A 14,548-nucleotide genomic window follows, 5' to 3' on the forward strand; every position below is an offset into this window, starting at 1 on the left:
TAGAACGAGTATAAGGTCCTAAGCAATTCTAGCGGTGATTAACATCCACATAGAACGAATCGTATGTAGACATCAATCTAGGTGGTCAAAGAATGGTCATAACAAGTCAAGGAGTGGCTATCCAACCATGTCTTAGCAGTAAAAGCATATGCAGTTTTGTAAAATAGGCCAATAGATCGTGTTTATAAAACTGGAACAAAATATGCATAAAAGGATGGGATTGAACTTGCCGTTCACAAAGCCTTCCGAGAAGTCCTGATCGAGGTACTGTCCTTCGGGTTCGGGGTCGCGGTACTGGTCCTCGCACACTTGCTCGTGGTACTGCTCATCGACGGGTTCTTCCTCGTTCACACCGTGATCTACGGCGCACACAAACAAGCACATAATAAAGAAAAAGAAATAAAGGTTTTATCGTTGAGCTCGAATCAGGGAAAATTAAGATATAGATATGGGAATAATATTTTTGTGTGGTTTTCTAATGGCACAGCCGAAATTATGTTAAAAATGGTGTGGTAAAGTTTCGGGGCAAACGGAGAATTTTGGCGCATAAAATGATAAGTTAAAGATGTGTTTAGGCGCTAAGCGGGGGTTCAGGGGCTTCTTTGTAAATATTCTCGAGAGTGAAAGGACTTGGTTGGAATTTCTAAAAATATCCAAAATACTCTGGAAAGGAGCAGGAACCTATTTGAAATTATGTTTATATAGTGGAGGGGCTAGTATTCTAAAGAAATAAAAGAGGAGGGGTTTGTTTGAAAAAATGACATAAAAGGGGGAGGACTTCTTTACAGAAATAAAGAAGGTCAGGGGGCTATGGGCAAGATTGCCCCTTCTTCTTCCTCTCCCTCGTGACCGAAACATGGGAGGGAGGGGGCGGCGCCGGTGGTCCTTGGGCCACGGCGGCAGCCGGGGGTTGGGGGGAAACATAGAGGGCGGCGAGAGGAACCTATCCCCGCTCTCACCTCGGGCGGAGAAGCAACGAGGAGGCGGTGCGACGGCGGCGGGCGGAAGTGGCCGGCGGCCGGCGTGGAGGCAGCGCTGCGAGTGTGGGCAAGGGTGCTGGCGGCGTTGGGCGAGCTCGTGGGGGTGGGGGGTGGAGTTGCGGCGGAGGCCTATTTATAGGCCGGGGAAAGGTGGGAGGAGGGAGGCGCGGTGGTGGTGGCCGGCGAGCTCGAGGACGGTGATTAATGGCGGTGGAGCTTGCTTCGGTGTCGTGGAGCGGCGCGGTGGCGCTCGGAGGCGACGGCGAGAGGACGGCCATGCAGAGAGGGACATGCAAGTGGGGAGGGGCAGCGCAAGGGGGTACGATGGCATTGGAGCTCGGGCTCGGCGTGCTCCAAGTTCGCTTGGCCGGCGGCGCTGTGCTGCGCGGGCGTCGAGGCGAGCAGGGGGGCGGTGGCGCGTAGCAGCGGTGGCCGGTGGGGCGGGGCAGTGCAAGTGGGCACGGCGGCACCGAGCTCTGCTCGTGCTGCGCATGGGCGAGCGCGGCAGTGAGGAGAGGGAGGAAGTAGGGAGAAGGAAGAAGGAGAATGGAGGGAAAAAAAGAAAAGGGGAAAAGGAGAAGAAAAAAAAGAAGAGAGGGGGGAAGAGAGAGAGAGACGCAGCGGGATTCATGCGCGGCGACCGCACGGTCGGTCGAGCACGCGCGGCGGTCGGGTGGTACGCAGCGCGACACACGGAATGAGGAAAAGAAAGAGATGGGACGGTGATTTGTACTAGTGTCGGGACAGCGGATCGCCGGAAAAGATTTCGGGTGATCGGAAGCTTGGACGAAAAGATTATGAAACGATTTGAGCTCAACGCTTGAAAAGGATTTTGAAATTTATTTTTAGCGAGTGATTTATTTTGGTAAATTTTTCGGGATGTTACACTATGGCCCTGTTTAGTTCTCAAAAAAATTTCTACAATACCCGTCACATCGAATCTTCGGATACATGCATGGAGCATTAAATACAGTTGAAAAAATAACTAACTACACAATTCAACTGGAAATGACGAGATAAATCTTTTAATCTTAATTAGTTCATAATTGGATATTAATTACTAAATAACAACGAAAGTGCTACCGTAACTAAATCTAAAAAATTTCATAAACTAAACACAGCCTATGTTGCGTTCATGTCATGTCGGATCAAGTGGGCATCTAGCACATGATCCAAGAAGAGATGCAAGGGATAAAAGAATATTAAAAAAGTGAAGAAGAAAGCACCCAATCTGTCTGTCGTGCATGCATGCAACAACTGGCTAAGAGCAAGTTCCGATGCATACTGCACCGCTTTGTTTGCTGGCTAGCTGCTTGTCAAGCAGATGGATATGATATGATCTGAGTAGCATCCTCATCATCCCCTCCTTGACAAAGTTGGGAATATCGATGCAACCACGCAAAGCTGCGACATCGCAAACTAGCTAGGTGACACATCAGCAGCCGGCCATTATTGCGAGTAACTCCTCCGGCAGTCAACAACTGCGTATTAGGACCCAAACTACTACTCATTGCCAGTAACTAAAATTTAGAATATGGGTTGACCCAAAAAATAATAATATACTCATTGGATTACCCAAAAGATTAAGAACTCGAGCGCGCGCTAGGAGTTGGTGGGCAAGCAGCAACACGCGAGCTTCAATTCCCCCTCTGTTCTTGCTTGCGGCAGCAAGTATCATCCAAGCCTCCAAATCCAAGCAGAGGCACAGGCACTCGTCCCTCCATCCATGCCATCCCTGCTCCATATCGAGACAAGAGCTAGCGGGCTGCTCCAAATGACAGAAAGCAAGAAAGAATCACGGCCAAGACGCAACGCTTCTGCAGTTGTGCACTGAAGGTAGCAAAATAAAGGCTTTCACTGCTGATCGAAACACAGCGAGATGTTGGTCATCGTCTCGTCGTCGTCGTCAGTTGCTAGCTTTTTGCTTGCTGCCTCGCTAGCTGTTGCGCTTGTTTTAAGCATATTCCACTGCTTGACAAGACCGACTCATCATCACCGGCCGGCGATCAGGGCAGGGGAATCACAACACACTGACACTGCTAGCAGTGCAGTTATTTGATAGATCCCTTCCACTTTTAGTCCTTCTCACTGACATGCAGGTTTGTTGGCTCTACGTGCGTGCAGTGTGCATCCATCATCGGCGCAAACATGTAAGCTGTAGAATTATACTATTGTCACACGTGTGATGCACTGCCCTGATCTCTTGTCTGATTGTTCGATAGCCATGGAATATAGAGAATAATGCAGTCACAGCTGCACACTGTTACTCGTATTAGTGAACTGTGACACTACTAGAAAACAGGCCAAAGATCCAGGCCAAAAGTACCACTTGTTGTTTGAACCGGAGCACCGGCTGCAACACTAGGCGGTACTATTGGCCTGCGCCGAGCGCTGACAAGGCACGCCACGGCACAAACCGGTGCCAATGCACTGACAAAGGCACCGGATAATGCCATGATCCGGTACCAAATAGTCGATGCATCAATGGCACCGGGTGGAGGCACGACCCGGTGCTATTGGTGCAGACATTGGCACCGGGTCACGCCATAACTCGGTGCCAGTGTGAGGAATGTTGAGTACTCTATCCTGCTTGTGATGAGTGAATTGTCAACCGTGCGGTGTGATCGTGCGCTTGGTCTTTGGATTGCAGGTACACGGGCGTCGAGTGTCGACGGGGAGCTGCCGTGGAGGTGCTGTAGCCGATGGACCGTGCAGTGGACGGCGGTGAAGGGCAGCCGGGATCGGAGCTCGGACCGGGCGGAAGCTGTGGCGTCCACTCCTGGATCGAGGGCGCAAGCGGCGACGGAAGGCGGGTTTCTTGGTTTGCGCCACAAAACCAAGGAGGCAGACGGCGGTTGAAGACGCCAAGTCGTGGAGGCACGGGCGTCGGTCTCGGGACTGACGGAGGCGACGGGCGTCGACGTCGTCTAGGGCCTCGCTGCGGGCGAGGAGGGGACGGGCGTCGGGCGGCGTCTAGGGCCGTCAGAAGGCCGAGGCGGGAACGGCGTCTAGGGCCACGGTGTGGAGGCGGGAATCTTCCCGCGCGTGAGGTTTTGGCGGTTTTCTCAAAACCGGCCACTTACCCGGGTTTCGCGGACCCTCCAAAACCGCGGACTGGATCTTCATCAAGACGGCGACATCGTGGAGAAGACTTCGTTCCGAAGAAAGAACCTCGGCCGTCGGATGAGATCGTGTACAGGGGGTGCTGCAGGCCAACCGGTCTGACCGGTCCCTGGCACTGATCTGACCGGTCTAACCAACCGGTCTGACAGGTCCCGCGGGTATAAATACCCATTCACTTGTATTAGGTTAATTGCGGCTTTTGTAATATGTCCGTGAATTGTTCTATCTCCCAGGCCGCCGCCCTTGTGTTTCTCTCCCTCTGTTCCTCTCGTTTGAGTTGATTTTGTCCATGGATAGTTGAGACCTTGTGTGGGATTTGATTGGGAAAGGAGGCCCTATCCTCCTCGTGCCCTCTGGGCTTTTGATTCGATTCAATCCCCTCGTTTTTGTGTCCGTTTGTGATGGATTTTTGGTTTCGTTTTTGGTGCACACGATTGCGAGGAGGCTACGAGTTCTTTGCTGTGATTCACGTGCTTCTAGCCCTGTCCTAAACCCTCTGGAATCACTAGCTCGTTCGAATTCGATTTCTTAAGTTCTAGAGAAAACCCCATCCCTTTTGATCTCCTCCATAATTCTCAAGATTCGTTGATCTTTAGGACGATATCTTTTGGGGATATGTTCACGGGGTAGGGCGAAGCTATCCCCCAAGTTTCATCGATTTTCGTGGTCGTTTGGTTGAGATTCTTCGTTTGAATCCTAGTTTTCGGGGGTTTTCTGGGTGCCACCGGTCAGACCGGTAGGCAAGACCGGTCAGACCGGTCTGGTAGTTCCTGAACAGCCGAGACCGATCAGACCGGTCCAGTACACCGGTCAGACCGGTCCAGGCAGATCAGGTCGGCTGTTTTTCCGAGTCGCTTCCGATTTGCTTCGTGGTTTCGCTCGCTCGTTCGCGGCCTTTTGTGTTGGTTTAGCTTTTCAATAGCTATTCCAAAACTCGGTCAAAACGCTTGAGGGTTTGGGGGATTTTGGGATATAGGCCGACGATTCGAATTTTGAAGAAATTTTGATCGGCTCCCATTCACCCCCCTCTGGTCGCCGGCTTCGGTCCCACACAGTGCATGCCTTGGATATAGGCATCGGTTCGTGGCAATTGAAAACACGTCTTTTGGCACCGGTTGAAAGAATCGCCCGGCACCAAAACATGGCCGCCCACTTTGCCTCCGAGATATTTTAAGTCTCTGGCCATTCATCTCTCACATCCCTCATTCTCTCGTCTCTCTCATCTCTCATTCTCTACCTCTCACCTCTCCCACCTTATCTCCCACGACCTTATCTCTGGGAGGCTGGGAGCGGAGGGGCGCACGAGCGCCGCCGCCGCCGCCGCCGCCGCACGGGTCTACCCCGGCCGTTGGTTATTTTTTTTAAATAGAGATGCATGTGGGATTATAGATTGTATCTATTTTATGGGATTAATGGACTGTATCTATCTTGTGAATAATTTTTTAAATGATTTGTCGGATCTATGATTTTTTTTGGATCAATTCAATATTTTGTTGTTGATTCATTTGAACGAATCTCTACTGCAAGTAGAGGATGGGTTGCTAGTGGAGGATGGGAGGGGAACGGGAGAGAGTGCAAGGAACAGAACGGGAGATGATGAGAGGGAACGGGCGTAGCTGCCTTTGGAACCGGTACCAAAGGTGGCTTTAGGTACCAGGTAATTTATCCGGTGTCAAAGCCAGACCCCATTGGTCTCACTTTGGGGGCACCGGTTGAAGAACCGGTACCTAAGGTTAAGCTTATTTCTAACCGGTGCTAAGAGCTTTTTTTTCTAGTAGCGTGACAAGCAGGAATAATATAATGATCGGTGTACGTCACCATACTCATCACCTGCTGCTGCCTCTGCCTGTACGTGCACGGAATCCAAAGCGCGCGGATCGATCTGACGATAGACGAAGCAGGAAACCGGCCGGTGTGTATGTCCATGCACCATCGTCCTACTCTCTCTTCGATCATGGGCACAGGGCCCGCATCCATCACCAGATCACCTGCTGGTTGCATTGGCTGGTTGTGCCACGGGACAAGGGTTCATAACTCAGCTAGTACCTAGATGCATGTGCTGCCCTTTTCTTGTCTGGTGAACCTTGGACGTTTAGCCCATCCGCCACACACGTCACGCTAATAAATCCCCACACACATTTTCCGCTCCATCTAGATGCGCACGATCGAGATCACTTAACGTTGTTTGCTTTAACTAATTTCGCTCAGATTTCCACCCCCGACACGAACGAACGAAAAGCAGGACGGCTCTGCGGGCGCGTTGCATTGCTCTCTGCTCTTGTCGGCGTCGTCCACGACGAGCTCGATGGAGACCCCCCTGTCCTAGCTGGAGCACGCAGCACGCGACCGTTGAGCAAGGACAGCCAAGCTAAGACGTGTGTACCTACAACTAGATTGATGGGGGCGCTGCCTTAGAATCCTCGTCGGCACATGATTTTCTCTTTGCCACTGAATAACACCTAACAAAAGTACAAAACCATGCACTTCATCAGTAAATAAAATATCTAATTAACAGATCACAACTTTTTTGTTACTAATGCATCATAACATTCTTCCTACTCACTCGATAAAACTCAACTAATCATAACATATTTTCCCGATAATATAACCTTTATATATCTCTTCCTGCTCGCAATCTTAGCAAATCACAATATTTCTTTTCCTACATTACAATATTTCTTCTTCCTCCTGCATGTCGCAACCTCGACTAGTCGCAGCCAGGAACCCCCAATCCCGCACCGCCTCCTCTTGAGCCCACTGGCTAGCTATAGACGCTCTCTCACGAACACCATCACCACCACTACCAGTACCACCCAACCCAACCGGTGCTATTGTGTTTGAGTTTGTTTTGCTTATTTATGTAGTCGCTCTAGTGCACCTGCACATTTTCTTCCCTAATTTGAAATGACATGCCACTCCTGCCGTTTTAAAAAAAAAATCCTAGCCACGTTGGAGTCTTGGATGGGTTAAAAAGAAAAGGAAAAAAAAATGACACTACCCAGACCAGCTGCGGTGAAAATCGAGCGATGGAAGGATGTGAAACACACACGGTTTAGCAACAACTTTTTTCGTAATAAAAAGAAATTTACCCTCGCTAACCCAGTGGTTACTTGTCAGCAGCAAGTGAGCGAAAGTCTAACGCGCTAGTTTCTCATCTACCAGGGCCCGGCGGGCGCCTACCCAACCGTGACAGGGCCAGTAATAAATTCCGGCCCGTACACCACGTACGCACAGTACCACGGCCAGCAGGCGCGGCGCACCCAACCGGGCGGCAGGCATCTCGACCGGGACGAGACACGCGTACGTACACGCCTGCAGCTCGTACCGTACGCGTACGGGGCTCGCACAGATTCGCGTGCAGATGCCGAGCACCGAATCCACCACACACAGCTTGGCAGCTTGCGCCCAACTTGCCAGAGGACACACTGCGCCGACGACGAAAATTCATTTGCAACTCTGCAAGTGCAAGACCAGCAGCAACACCGATCGATCGATCGAATGATCTAGCCCTTGTTTACCTCTTACCTTGTAAGTTGTAAAATTCAAAATTCAAAATCCATCACATCGAAAGAGAATTTTACATGTATGAAATATTAAATCTAAATGGAATAAAAAACAAACTGCATAGTTTGCTTGTAAATTGCGAGACGAATCTGATGAGTCTAATTAGACTATGATTAGGTACTAAATTAGACTCATTAGATTCGTCTCATAGTTTACAGACAAATTCTGTAATTAGTTTCGTAATTACTCTATGTTTATTACTTCAAATGTGTAAAGATTTCATTTCAAAAAGTTTAGGGACGCAACACCCTATTACAGACTTAGCGCCGCCGCGGCGGGGGCGGAGCTTCGGGTGGCGCGGCCTCCGTCGAACTGGCGGCCGCCGCCGCCGCCGTTATTGCTTTGTGCGGCGGTGTCTGCGTCGTCGGCGGCGTCTGTTTGGACGCGGCTGGAGTGACGACGACGGCCGGCGGCGGGACGTCGCCGTCGAGGCTCGCCTGTTCCACGCCCTCCTCCTCCTCCTGCTGCTGCCGCCGCCTCCGCCGGGCGTGCTCGTTGGCCAGCTCCCGCGCGAAGCGCTCCAGCTTCTCGGCGTTGGTCTCGCCGGCCAGCTTCCGGCCCTGGAACAGCACCGACTCCACGCTCCTCTGCAGCAGCATCGCCTCCGCCTTCCACACCGCCTGCTCCCCCGTCTCGCCGCCGCACGCTCGGGGCGCCCGCCCGCCGCCGCCGCGACGGCTCCCCGCCGTGCCCTGCACACAGTGTGTAGTATGTACTCAAGCAGTTTGTTAGCTGCCAATCACGCATCTTCGTTTCTACCATTAGTAGAAAACGATCGATTACTGCTGCTGCTTGACAACCACTGTACTCCACTACTACTGCTGTTACCTGGATGCGGATGTAATTGGTCGTCCTCCTGTGTCCGAACGCCATGGCGACAGCTTGATCCACCTAAAACCACACCAACAACGCCAGATGGGATCACGCGCCGCACGGCATGGCATTCATAACTCGCTCTCGCGCGCGCGTACAATGAGACCGCAGCGCGCGCGCGCGAGAATTTATTGCGTTCGAGCAGCAATGGCGCTAGCTCGTGCTGGGATGCGGTACCGTACCATGTCGGACACGCCCTCGGCGGCGATCCGGGCGACCTCCCCGCGCTCGGCGGCCTGCCCCGTGCCGATTGACATGACCAGGAGGTCGCCGACGGTGGCCGCGGCGGGGAACTCGCGCCGGTTGTTGAGCACGTGCGTGATCGCAGCCGCCGTGGGGTTGCCGAGCGCGGCGCCGCCGCCCGCGGCGCGGATCCGGGTGCTGCCGTCCACGGACCGAACCTCCACCGCCGCGCCGCCCGCGCACGTCGCGGCGCAGACGTCCCGGAGCCGGAAGTCGTGCGCGGGCGACTCCGCGGCGGCGGCGCGGGAGAAGAGGAACGGCGCCCGCGTCGCGAGGTCGTAGCACGGGACCAGCACCGGTCGCAGCGTGTCCCGGAGCGTGAGCTCCCCGAGCGCCCGCCCGAAGGCGGACCCCGCGCCGGCGCCGCGGCGGCGGGGGAGGAGGAAGAGCCTGCCGGCGCGGCGCGCGAGCCAGCCCCCGCCCCCGCCCCCACGCCGGACGCGGCGGAGCAGGAACGCGAGCGCGTCCTCGGCGGCGTACAAGGGCCGCCCGCGCGGGCCGCGCGCGAACAGCAGGGCCGCGAGGACGCCCCCCGCGCCGGACCCCGCCGCGACGTCGAAGAAGTCGGGCAGCCGCGCGGCGGGGCTCCCCGCGCGCCGCCGCAGCGCGGCCTCGAGCCGCACGAGCGCGGCGCCGGCGAGGAGCCCGTCGGACGCGCGCGCGCCGCCGTCGATGGAGAGGACGCACACCTTGTCCACCGCCGCCGCTCGCGGGGCGCCGAAGAGGAACTTGGCCTCGAGGAGGGAGAAAATCTCGTAGGTGAGCCTGCCCGCCGCGTCGTCGCCCTTGGTGCCCTCCTCCGCGAGATCCGCGGTGGCGGCCTCCAGCTCCATGGCTCGGCTCCGCTCCGTCCGGTGGTCGCCGTGGCGCGCGCGGTTCCGGGTTTTATAGTGGGGAGAAGGCGGGAGGGACAGAGCGCAGGTTAGCGGCCGGCGCGGCGTACGTGCGGGTACTGTGCGAGTACAGTGGTTGCCTCTACGCATACACTTTCTTCACCGTATAAGAATTGATGTCGTGTGTACGTATACGTTATGGGCGCCGTACCGGATCGAGCACTAATGACTTGGATTTTGCCTTCTAATGACGTACGTATACAGAATAACTTGCGATGTACAAGCTTTTTTTTTTAATAAATACGATGTGTGAGCTCATAGCACCTAGCTAAACCGCGATGGATCGATGCGTTTTTTCCATCAGAAATTTAATTCTAATTAATCATCGACGTGGGTAACATCCTCACCAGTAAGGAGCGGCGCGGCAGCAGGAGGGACCAAAGTTTTGCGAAATGAGATTAGCAAACGGGTCAGATGGCAGGTGGGAGAAGGCTAAAGCATAGCCAATGGCAGTGGAGAAGCAGACAGAAGGTGTACACCGTACCGGACATGGCGAACATCAATGAGAGACGGGTCAAGGGAGACAGTATCGATTGAGCCACAGTTAACCTAGATTATAGCGGATAAACCTCGATCTCACGGTACAATCATATCAAAGTTGATAAGAAAATTCGGCACATTTAATTGTCCTCGCTAAATTAGACGGCAAATATATACCCAACATGCATGAGTACGTTGTCGTCGCTCAAATCATCATATCAAAAGACAGTAGACAGAGGGGTTGTTTGGTTCCAGTGGCTAAACTTTAGACCATATCACATCAAAAAGAATCTTAGTATTTAAAAGTATCAAATAAAATCTAATTATAAAACTAAATGCAGAATTCTGAGGCTAAATTGCGAGACAAATATAATGAGGTATATTAATTCGTAATCAGCGGATGGTTACAGTAGCATCACTGTAGCACATCATGGATCAATTAGGTTTAGATTCGTCTCATGAATTAGCACCCATCTATCAATAAAAAGTTTTATAAATAGATTTTAATTTATACTCCTAAATACTAACATTGTTTTTGATGTGATAGAGGCTTAAAAAAAAGCTGCTGGAAACAAACAAACACGATCAGAGATGCAAGGTGCACGTACCGACGGACGTTACTAGTCGCCGGCCGGCGTGAATCTAGCGAGAGTGCGAGACGCACAGTGCACCGTGCACGGACGCGAGCGCCGTGAACTCTGGGCTCCGGCTGCGCATGCACGCGGGGGCCAACGATCGTGCTAGCTACTACCTAACAGCAGCTGCTTCGTTCCCCTCCCCTGCATGGCATGTGTGGCACGGCCAGTCGCCAGTGCATGCATGTATTCGGCAGCGGCAGAGGAGGCGGAGGCCCGCGATCGGCGCGTACCGGCGGCGTCGTACGGTCGGATCGGCGGCCAGCGTACCCATCGGAATCGCCGGATCTGCTGGCCGGCCGGTCGCAAGGTTAATGCGCGCGCGACGGCCCCACGCGTCGTCGTTGTCCTCGCTCGCTCGATCTCTCTCTCCCCGGGGCATGGCCCATGCATGGGTATCCTAGGCGACGATCCTCTAATAAAACATCGGATTCCGTTCCGTCCATGCCCCCGCGCGCGATGTGCCCTAGTAGCCAAGTAAGTCCGTAGTTGGCATACTACATCATTGCTACTCTTCCTACCATGCTTTTGTTGTAGATGGTGGTGCAAGCTTGCAACCAAGTAAACAAGATGTGTCTAGCAACTCCAACAGATTGATTTTTTCCTTTCCCCTTTTTCATCTTATAGAAAAATCTCCTGTCACAATTTTAGTTTATTGGGGAGATGTGCTCCATCAGATTGATTTTCCCCTTTCCCCTTTAATTCATGAGTGGTTAGGATTTTCTCGTGCATGTGGATCATGTGGATCTTCTCATGCTACAGCTGCGAGCTGGGCCCAGGCTGGGGAACCGGAGTCTAAGATTTGACGCTACAGCAGACCTCTGATGACCGCTGTAACTGGGAGCATGGCGAGGAGGGAGGGAACTGCTGCCGTCTTCCCTGTTGCTGGTTTCATGCATAGGTAAGTATGTGCTCTGCTTGCTGGAGTTTCAGTTCATGTTTTGAGTACATTAATTGTAGGCCCCAAGAAGCTATGACTGTGTCAACATGCATGCAGCAAGTAGATACTGAGCCATTGGCAATCAAGTTGCTGCCATTAGTTGCTAAGGCCTTTAGATTATTTTGTATGTAATAGCAACATCCAGATTGTGAAATACTAAATGAGATAAGCATATATACTGTGATAATGCCGCAAGATAAAGAAAAGCTCCATTGGAGTGCATGACCAAGCAGCATGGGAGAAATTGGCAGTAGATAGGTTGCATAGCATGGGTATCCTAACGGGAAAATATTATAGAAAGCCATATATGTCCGTAAAGATTTAAAAATTACAAGGGCCACAACACTGTGCAGAAAGTCAGTTTACAACTAACGAACTCCAAAGAAAATCACTCATATATAACCTATGAATCAAATAAAGTGAGGCCATAGTACAGTGTGGCAGTTAACTCATATATCTGTAACTGAATTTTGAGTGCGGCAGTTATCATCCTCCGAATACGCTGTTTAGACTAATCCATACTTTTAAATATGATTAGTGTTGTGCCATAATACAGTGTAGGTTGTTGTAGAATTAACGAAACAAAAAAAAAAGAACTCTTGCATGTTACACTTGCTACATTTCTTACCTTGAAAACAAATATCTGTCATGAAAAGGAGAGAGTGTTTGTAAGTGTATCTCCAGAGGAAGAGATAATTCAGAGGACAATTCAAGTATTTAGCTATAATCCAAATACCAGAGGAAGAGACAAAATGCAGGCAGCATGGTGAACAGTTCAGGTTATCAATGATTTTTCAGTGATGGTTTTTTTGCTGGATTTGTTAACTCTGCAGAACGTTCAGTCAGATATATCATTGAGCTGTGATTGTGACACTCCGTGCAAAGTTCATACCATTCAATGGTCACTGTTGTTGCTTTTTATGATCTTGGGTGTTGAGTACTTCATTTTTTTAGGTATCTTGGTTCAAGTTATAGGTGGTAGGCAGATGTTGGTGACTATTAGCTCACTTATGTACCCAATTTAGCCCATGATGTAAAATATATCGATGTTTTCTAAGTTTAAATTCGATCATGGACTGGGATCATGTGCTGTGGGCAGTGGTCCCAAGAAAACAATTAAATATGTACTTTTTTCTTTGCTAATGCTAATGTTCCCATGTGTTGCAACCTTCAACATTGGTGATGGCTAAAACGCTCCAAAACAAGAACTGTACCAAATGAAATTTAGTTGGGGTTTTGCCTTAATGTATGCCTATGTTTTCTTATGCTGACAAGATCTGTATGCAATGTTGCCACCAAGGCCAGTTAGAATTCTCATGATTGTTTACCACACATTTTTAACGACAATGTTCATAAACATGATATGCAGTTTGGGATATTCCAGATATCCGGCCATCTTTGTTCACTTTTCTAGCTAATTATTGAACTTGTGTTAGCTTATTTTTTGTGAGATAAAAATAGGTGTGTTTTGTAGTCATGCAACATTGATAGAAAGACAAGTCCTTGTAATGTCTCTTAAAGATGCAGATGACTACAGAGTACACAAGCCACCAAGGGCTAGCTAATAAGCATGCGTACAATAAAGTATATATGGCTTCATGGATGGATGAAAGCTTAAGATGTTTTGTTGTTGCCTCTGGTCTTTGTCACCCGATCAGCTGTCAGAAGCACTGCGAAGAACACAAGGACGGCAGTAGCACATCTGTTTTTAAGTGTGCCTAAGTCTTGGACAGCTTGCGAGTACTCATCCAAACTACACCCTCGCAGCTTTATGAAGCTCGTCGAACTCTTTGTCGTCGATGGACAGTGACACCACCCGCGGCCTGGGTCTGGGCAGCACCTTTTCCAGTTCCCGGCGTAGTTGTTCATGTTGCTCCGCAGCTATCCTAACTTCACCCTAGAAACAATCTTATACAGATTTGTGAATGAACAATATTAGTATGGACATCCTCCGTTCCAAATTATTTTTCAAATTACTGGTGATTCTATCAACGTAACTTTATCATAATAAGTTAAACAAAATCTCTCTGATTTTGATCAAAGTTACATAAAACCATGTTAATTTTCACCAAACCTATGTGACGAATTATTGAGATGCTGCAGTGCCCATGAACCGAGAGGCCAACGGCGGCGGAGCGCCGTGCACAGACCCCACAATCCGTCGCCGGAGCAGAGAGCGCAGCAACATGCTGGACATTGTAACTTAACGTACGGTTTGAACCACCAGTTTGAACCAAATCGGCGGCGATAGTGAGCATCACCACCGAATCGTGATACGTAGGCTCGATGGATATCACCATCGGTTTGTAATACGACCTATCGATGATACTTACTATCACCGTCGGGCCAAATTACAATCTAGTGATACCCGTTACATCTCTTATATTATTTTTTTTCTCACTTATTTTCCATCTTATCCTCTCTCTGTCTCCCCACCGCTCCTACCAGCCCCCACCTCCACCTCACCTGTACCCCTTCTACCCTGCCACCTTTCCCCTCCTCTGCCTCCCTCGCTGCCCTTCCCCACTCCCTCGCTACCACCTCCCCTGCCCTCTCCCACCGAGCGGAGTCATGGGGCGCAAGGGGCGGTTGTGGTGGCTCGGATCAAGCAGCCCATCCCTCACCACCACCTCTTCTCTCTCTCTCTCTCTCACTCTCACTCTCTCTCTCTCCATACGTGCTGCCACAGTCCGCGGAGAGCCACGGCGGCATGGATCGAGCTGTCCGTCCCTCACCGTCACCTCTCTCTCTCTCTCTCTCTCTCTCTCTCTCGCCCACACCACATGGAGCCGCGGCTGCAAAGGGGGACCGAGGCAA

At 51.2% G+C, this 14,548-nt stretch overlaps 1 protein-coding gene across 2 annotated transcripts; it reads right to left on the reverse strand.

The window, feature by feature from the left end:
- Positions 1 to 7,775: 7,775 nt before the first annotated feature.
- LOC120659323 (patatin-like protein 3) lies at positions 7,776 to 9,648 on the reverse strand. 2 transcript variants are annotated; one of them, XM_039937417.1, is made up of 3 exons: positions 8,723 to 9,648; positions 8,496 to 8,558; positions 7,776 to 8,359 (listed from the first exon to the last, which is right to left on the reverse strand). In XM_039937417.1, exons 1-3 carry the CDS (start codon positions 9,614 to 9,616, stop codon positions 7,928 to 7,930), a joined length of 1,389 nt encoding a protein of 462 aa, XP_039793351.1. In that variant the 5' UTR covers positions 9,617 to 9,648; the 3' UTR covers positions 7,776 to 7,927. The 2 variants fall into 2 exon arrangements, with proteins under 2 accessions (XP_039793351.1, XP_039793350.1); XM_039937416.1 differs by having other exon boundaries at positions 7,776 to 8,558.
- Positions 9,649 to 14,548: the final 4,900 nt, after the last annotated feature.

The sequence above is a fragment of the Panicum virgatum genome, chromosome 2N, assembly GCF_016808335.1.
Source record: "Panicum virgatum strain AP13 chromosome 2N, P.virgatum_v5, whole genome shotgun sequence".
In the NCBI taxonomy this organism is placed as follows: domain Eukaryota; kingdom Viridiplantae; phylum Streptophyta; class Magnoliopsida; order Poales; family Poaceae; genus Panicum; species Panicum virgatum.

Excerpts from the sequence above, each read along its gene's own strand:
- LOC120659323 (XM_039937416.1), bottom strand. The coding sequence starts at position 9,616 with ATGGAGCTGGAGGCCGCCACCGCGGATCTCGCGGAGGAGGGCACCAAG. Across the intron at positions 8,559-8,722 it reads CCGAGGGCGTGTCCGACATG|GTGGATCAAGCTGTCGCCAT; the intron begins GTACGGTACCGC and ends GTGTGGTTTTAG.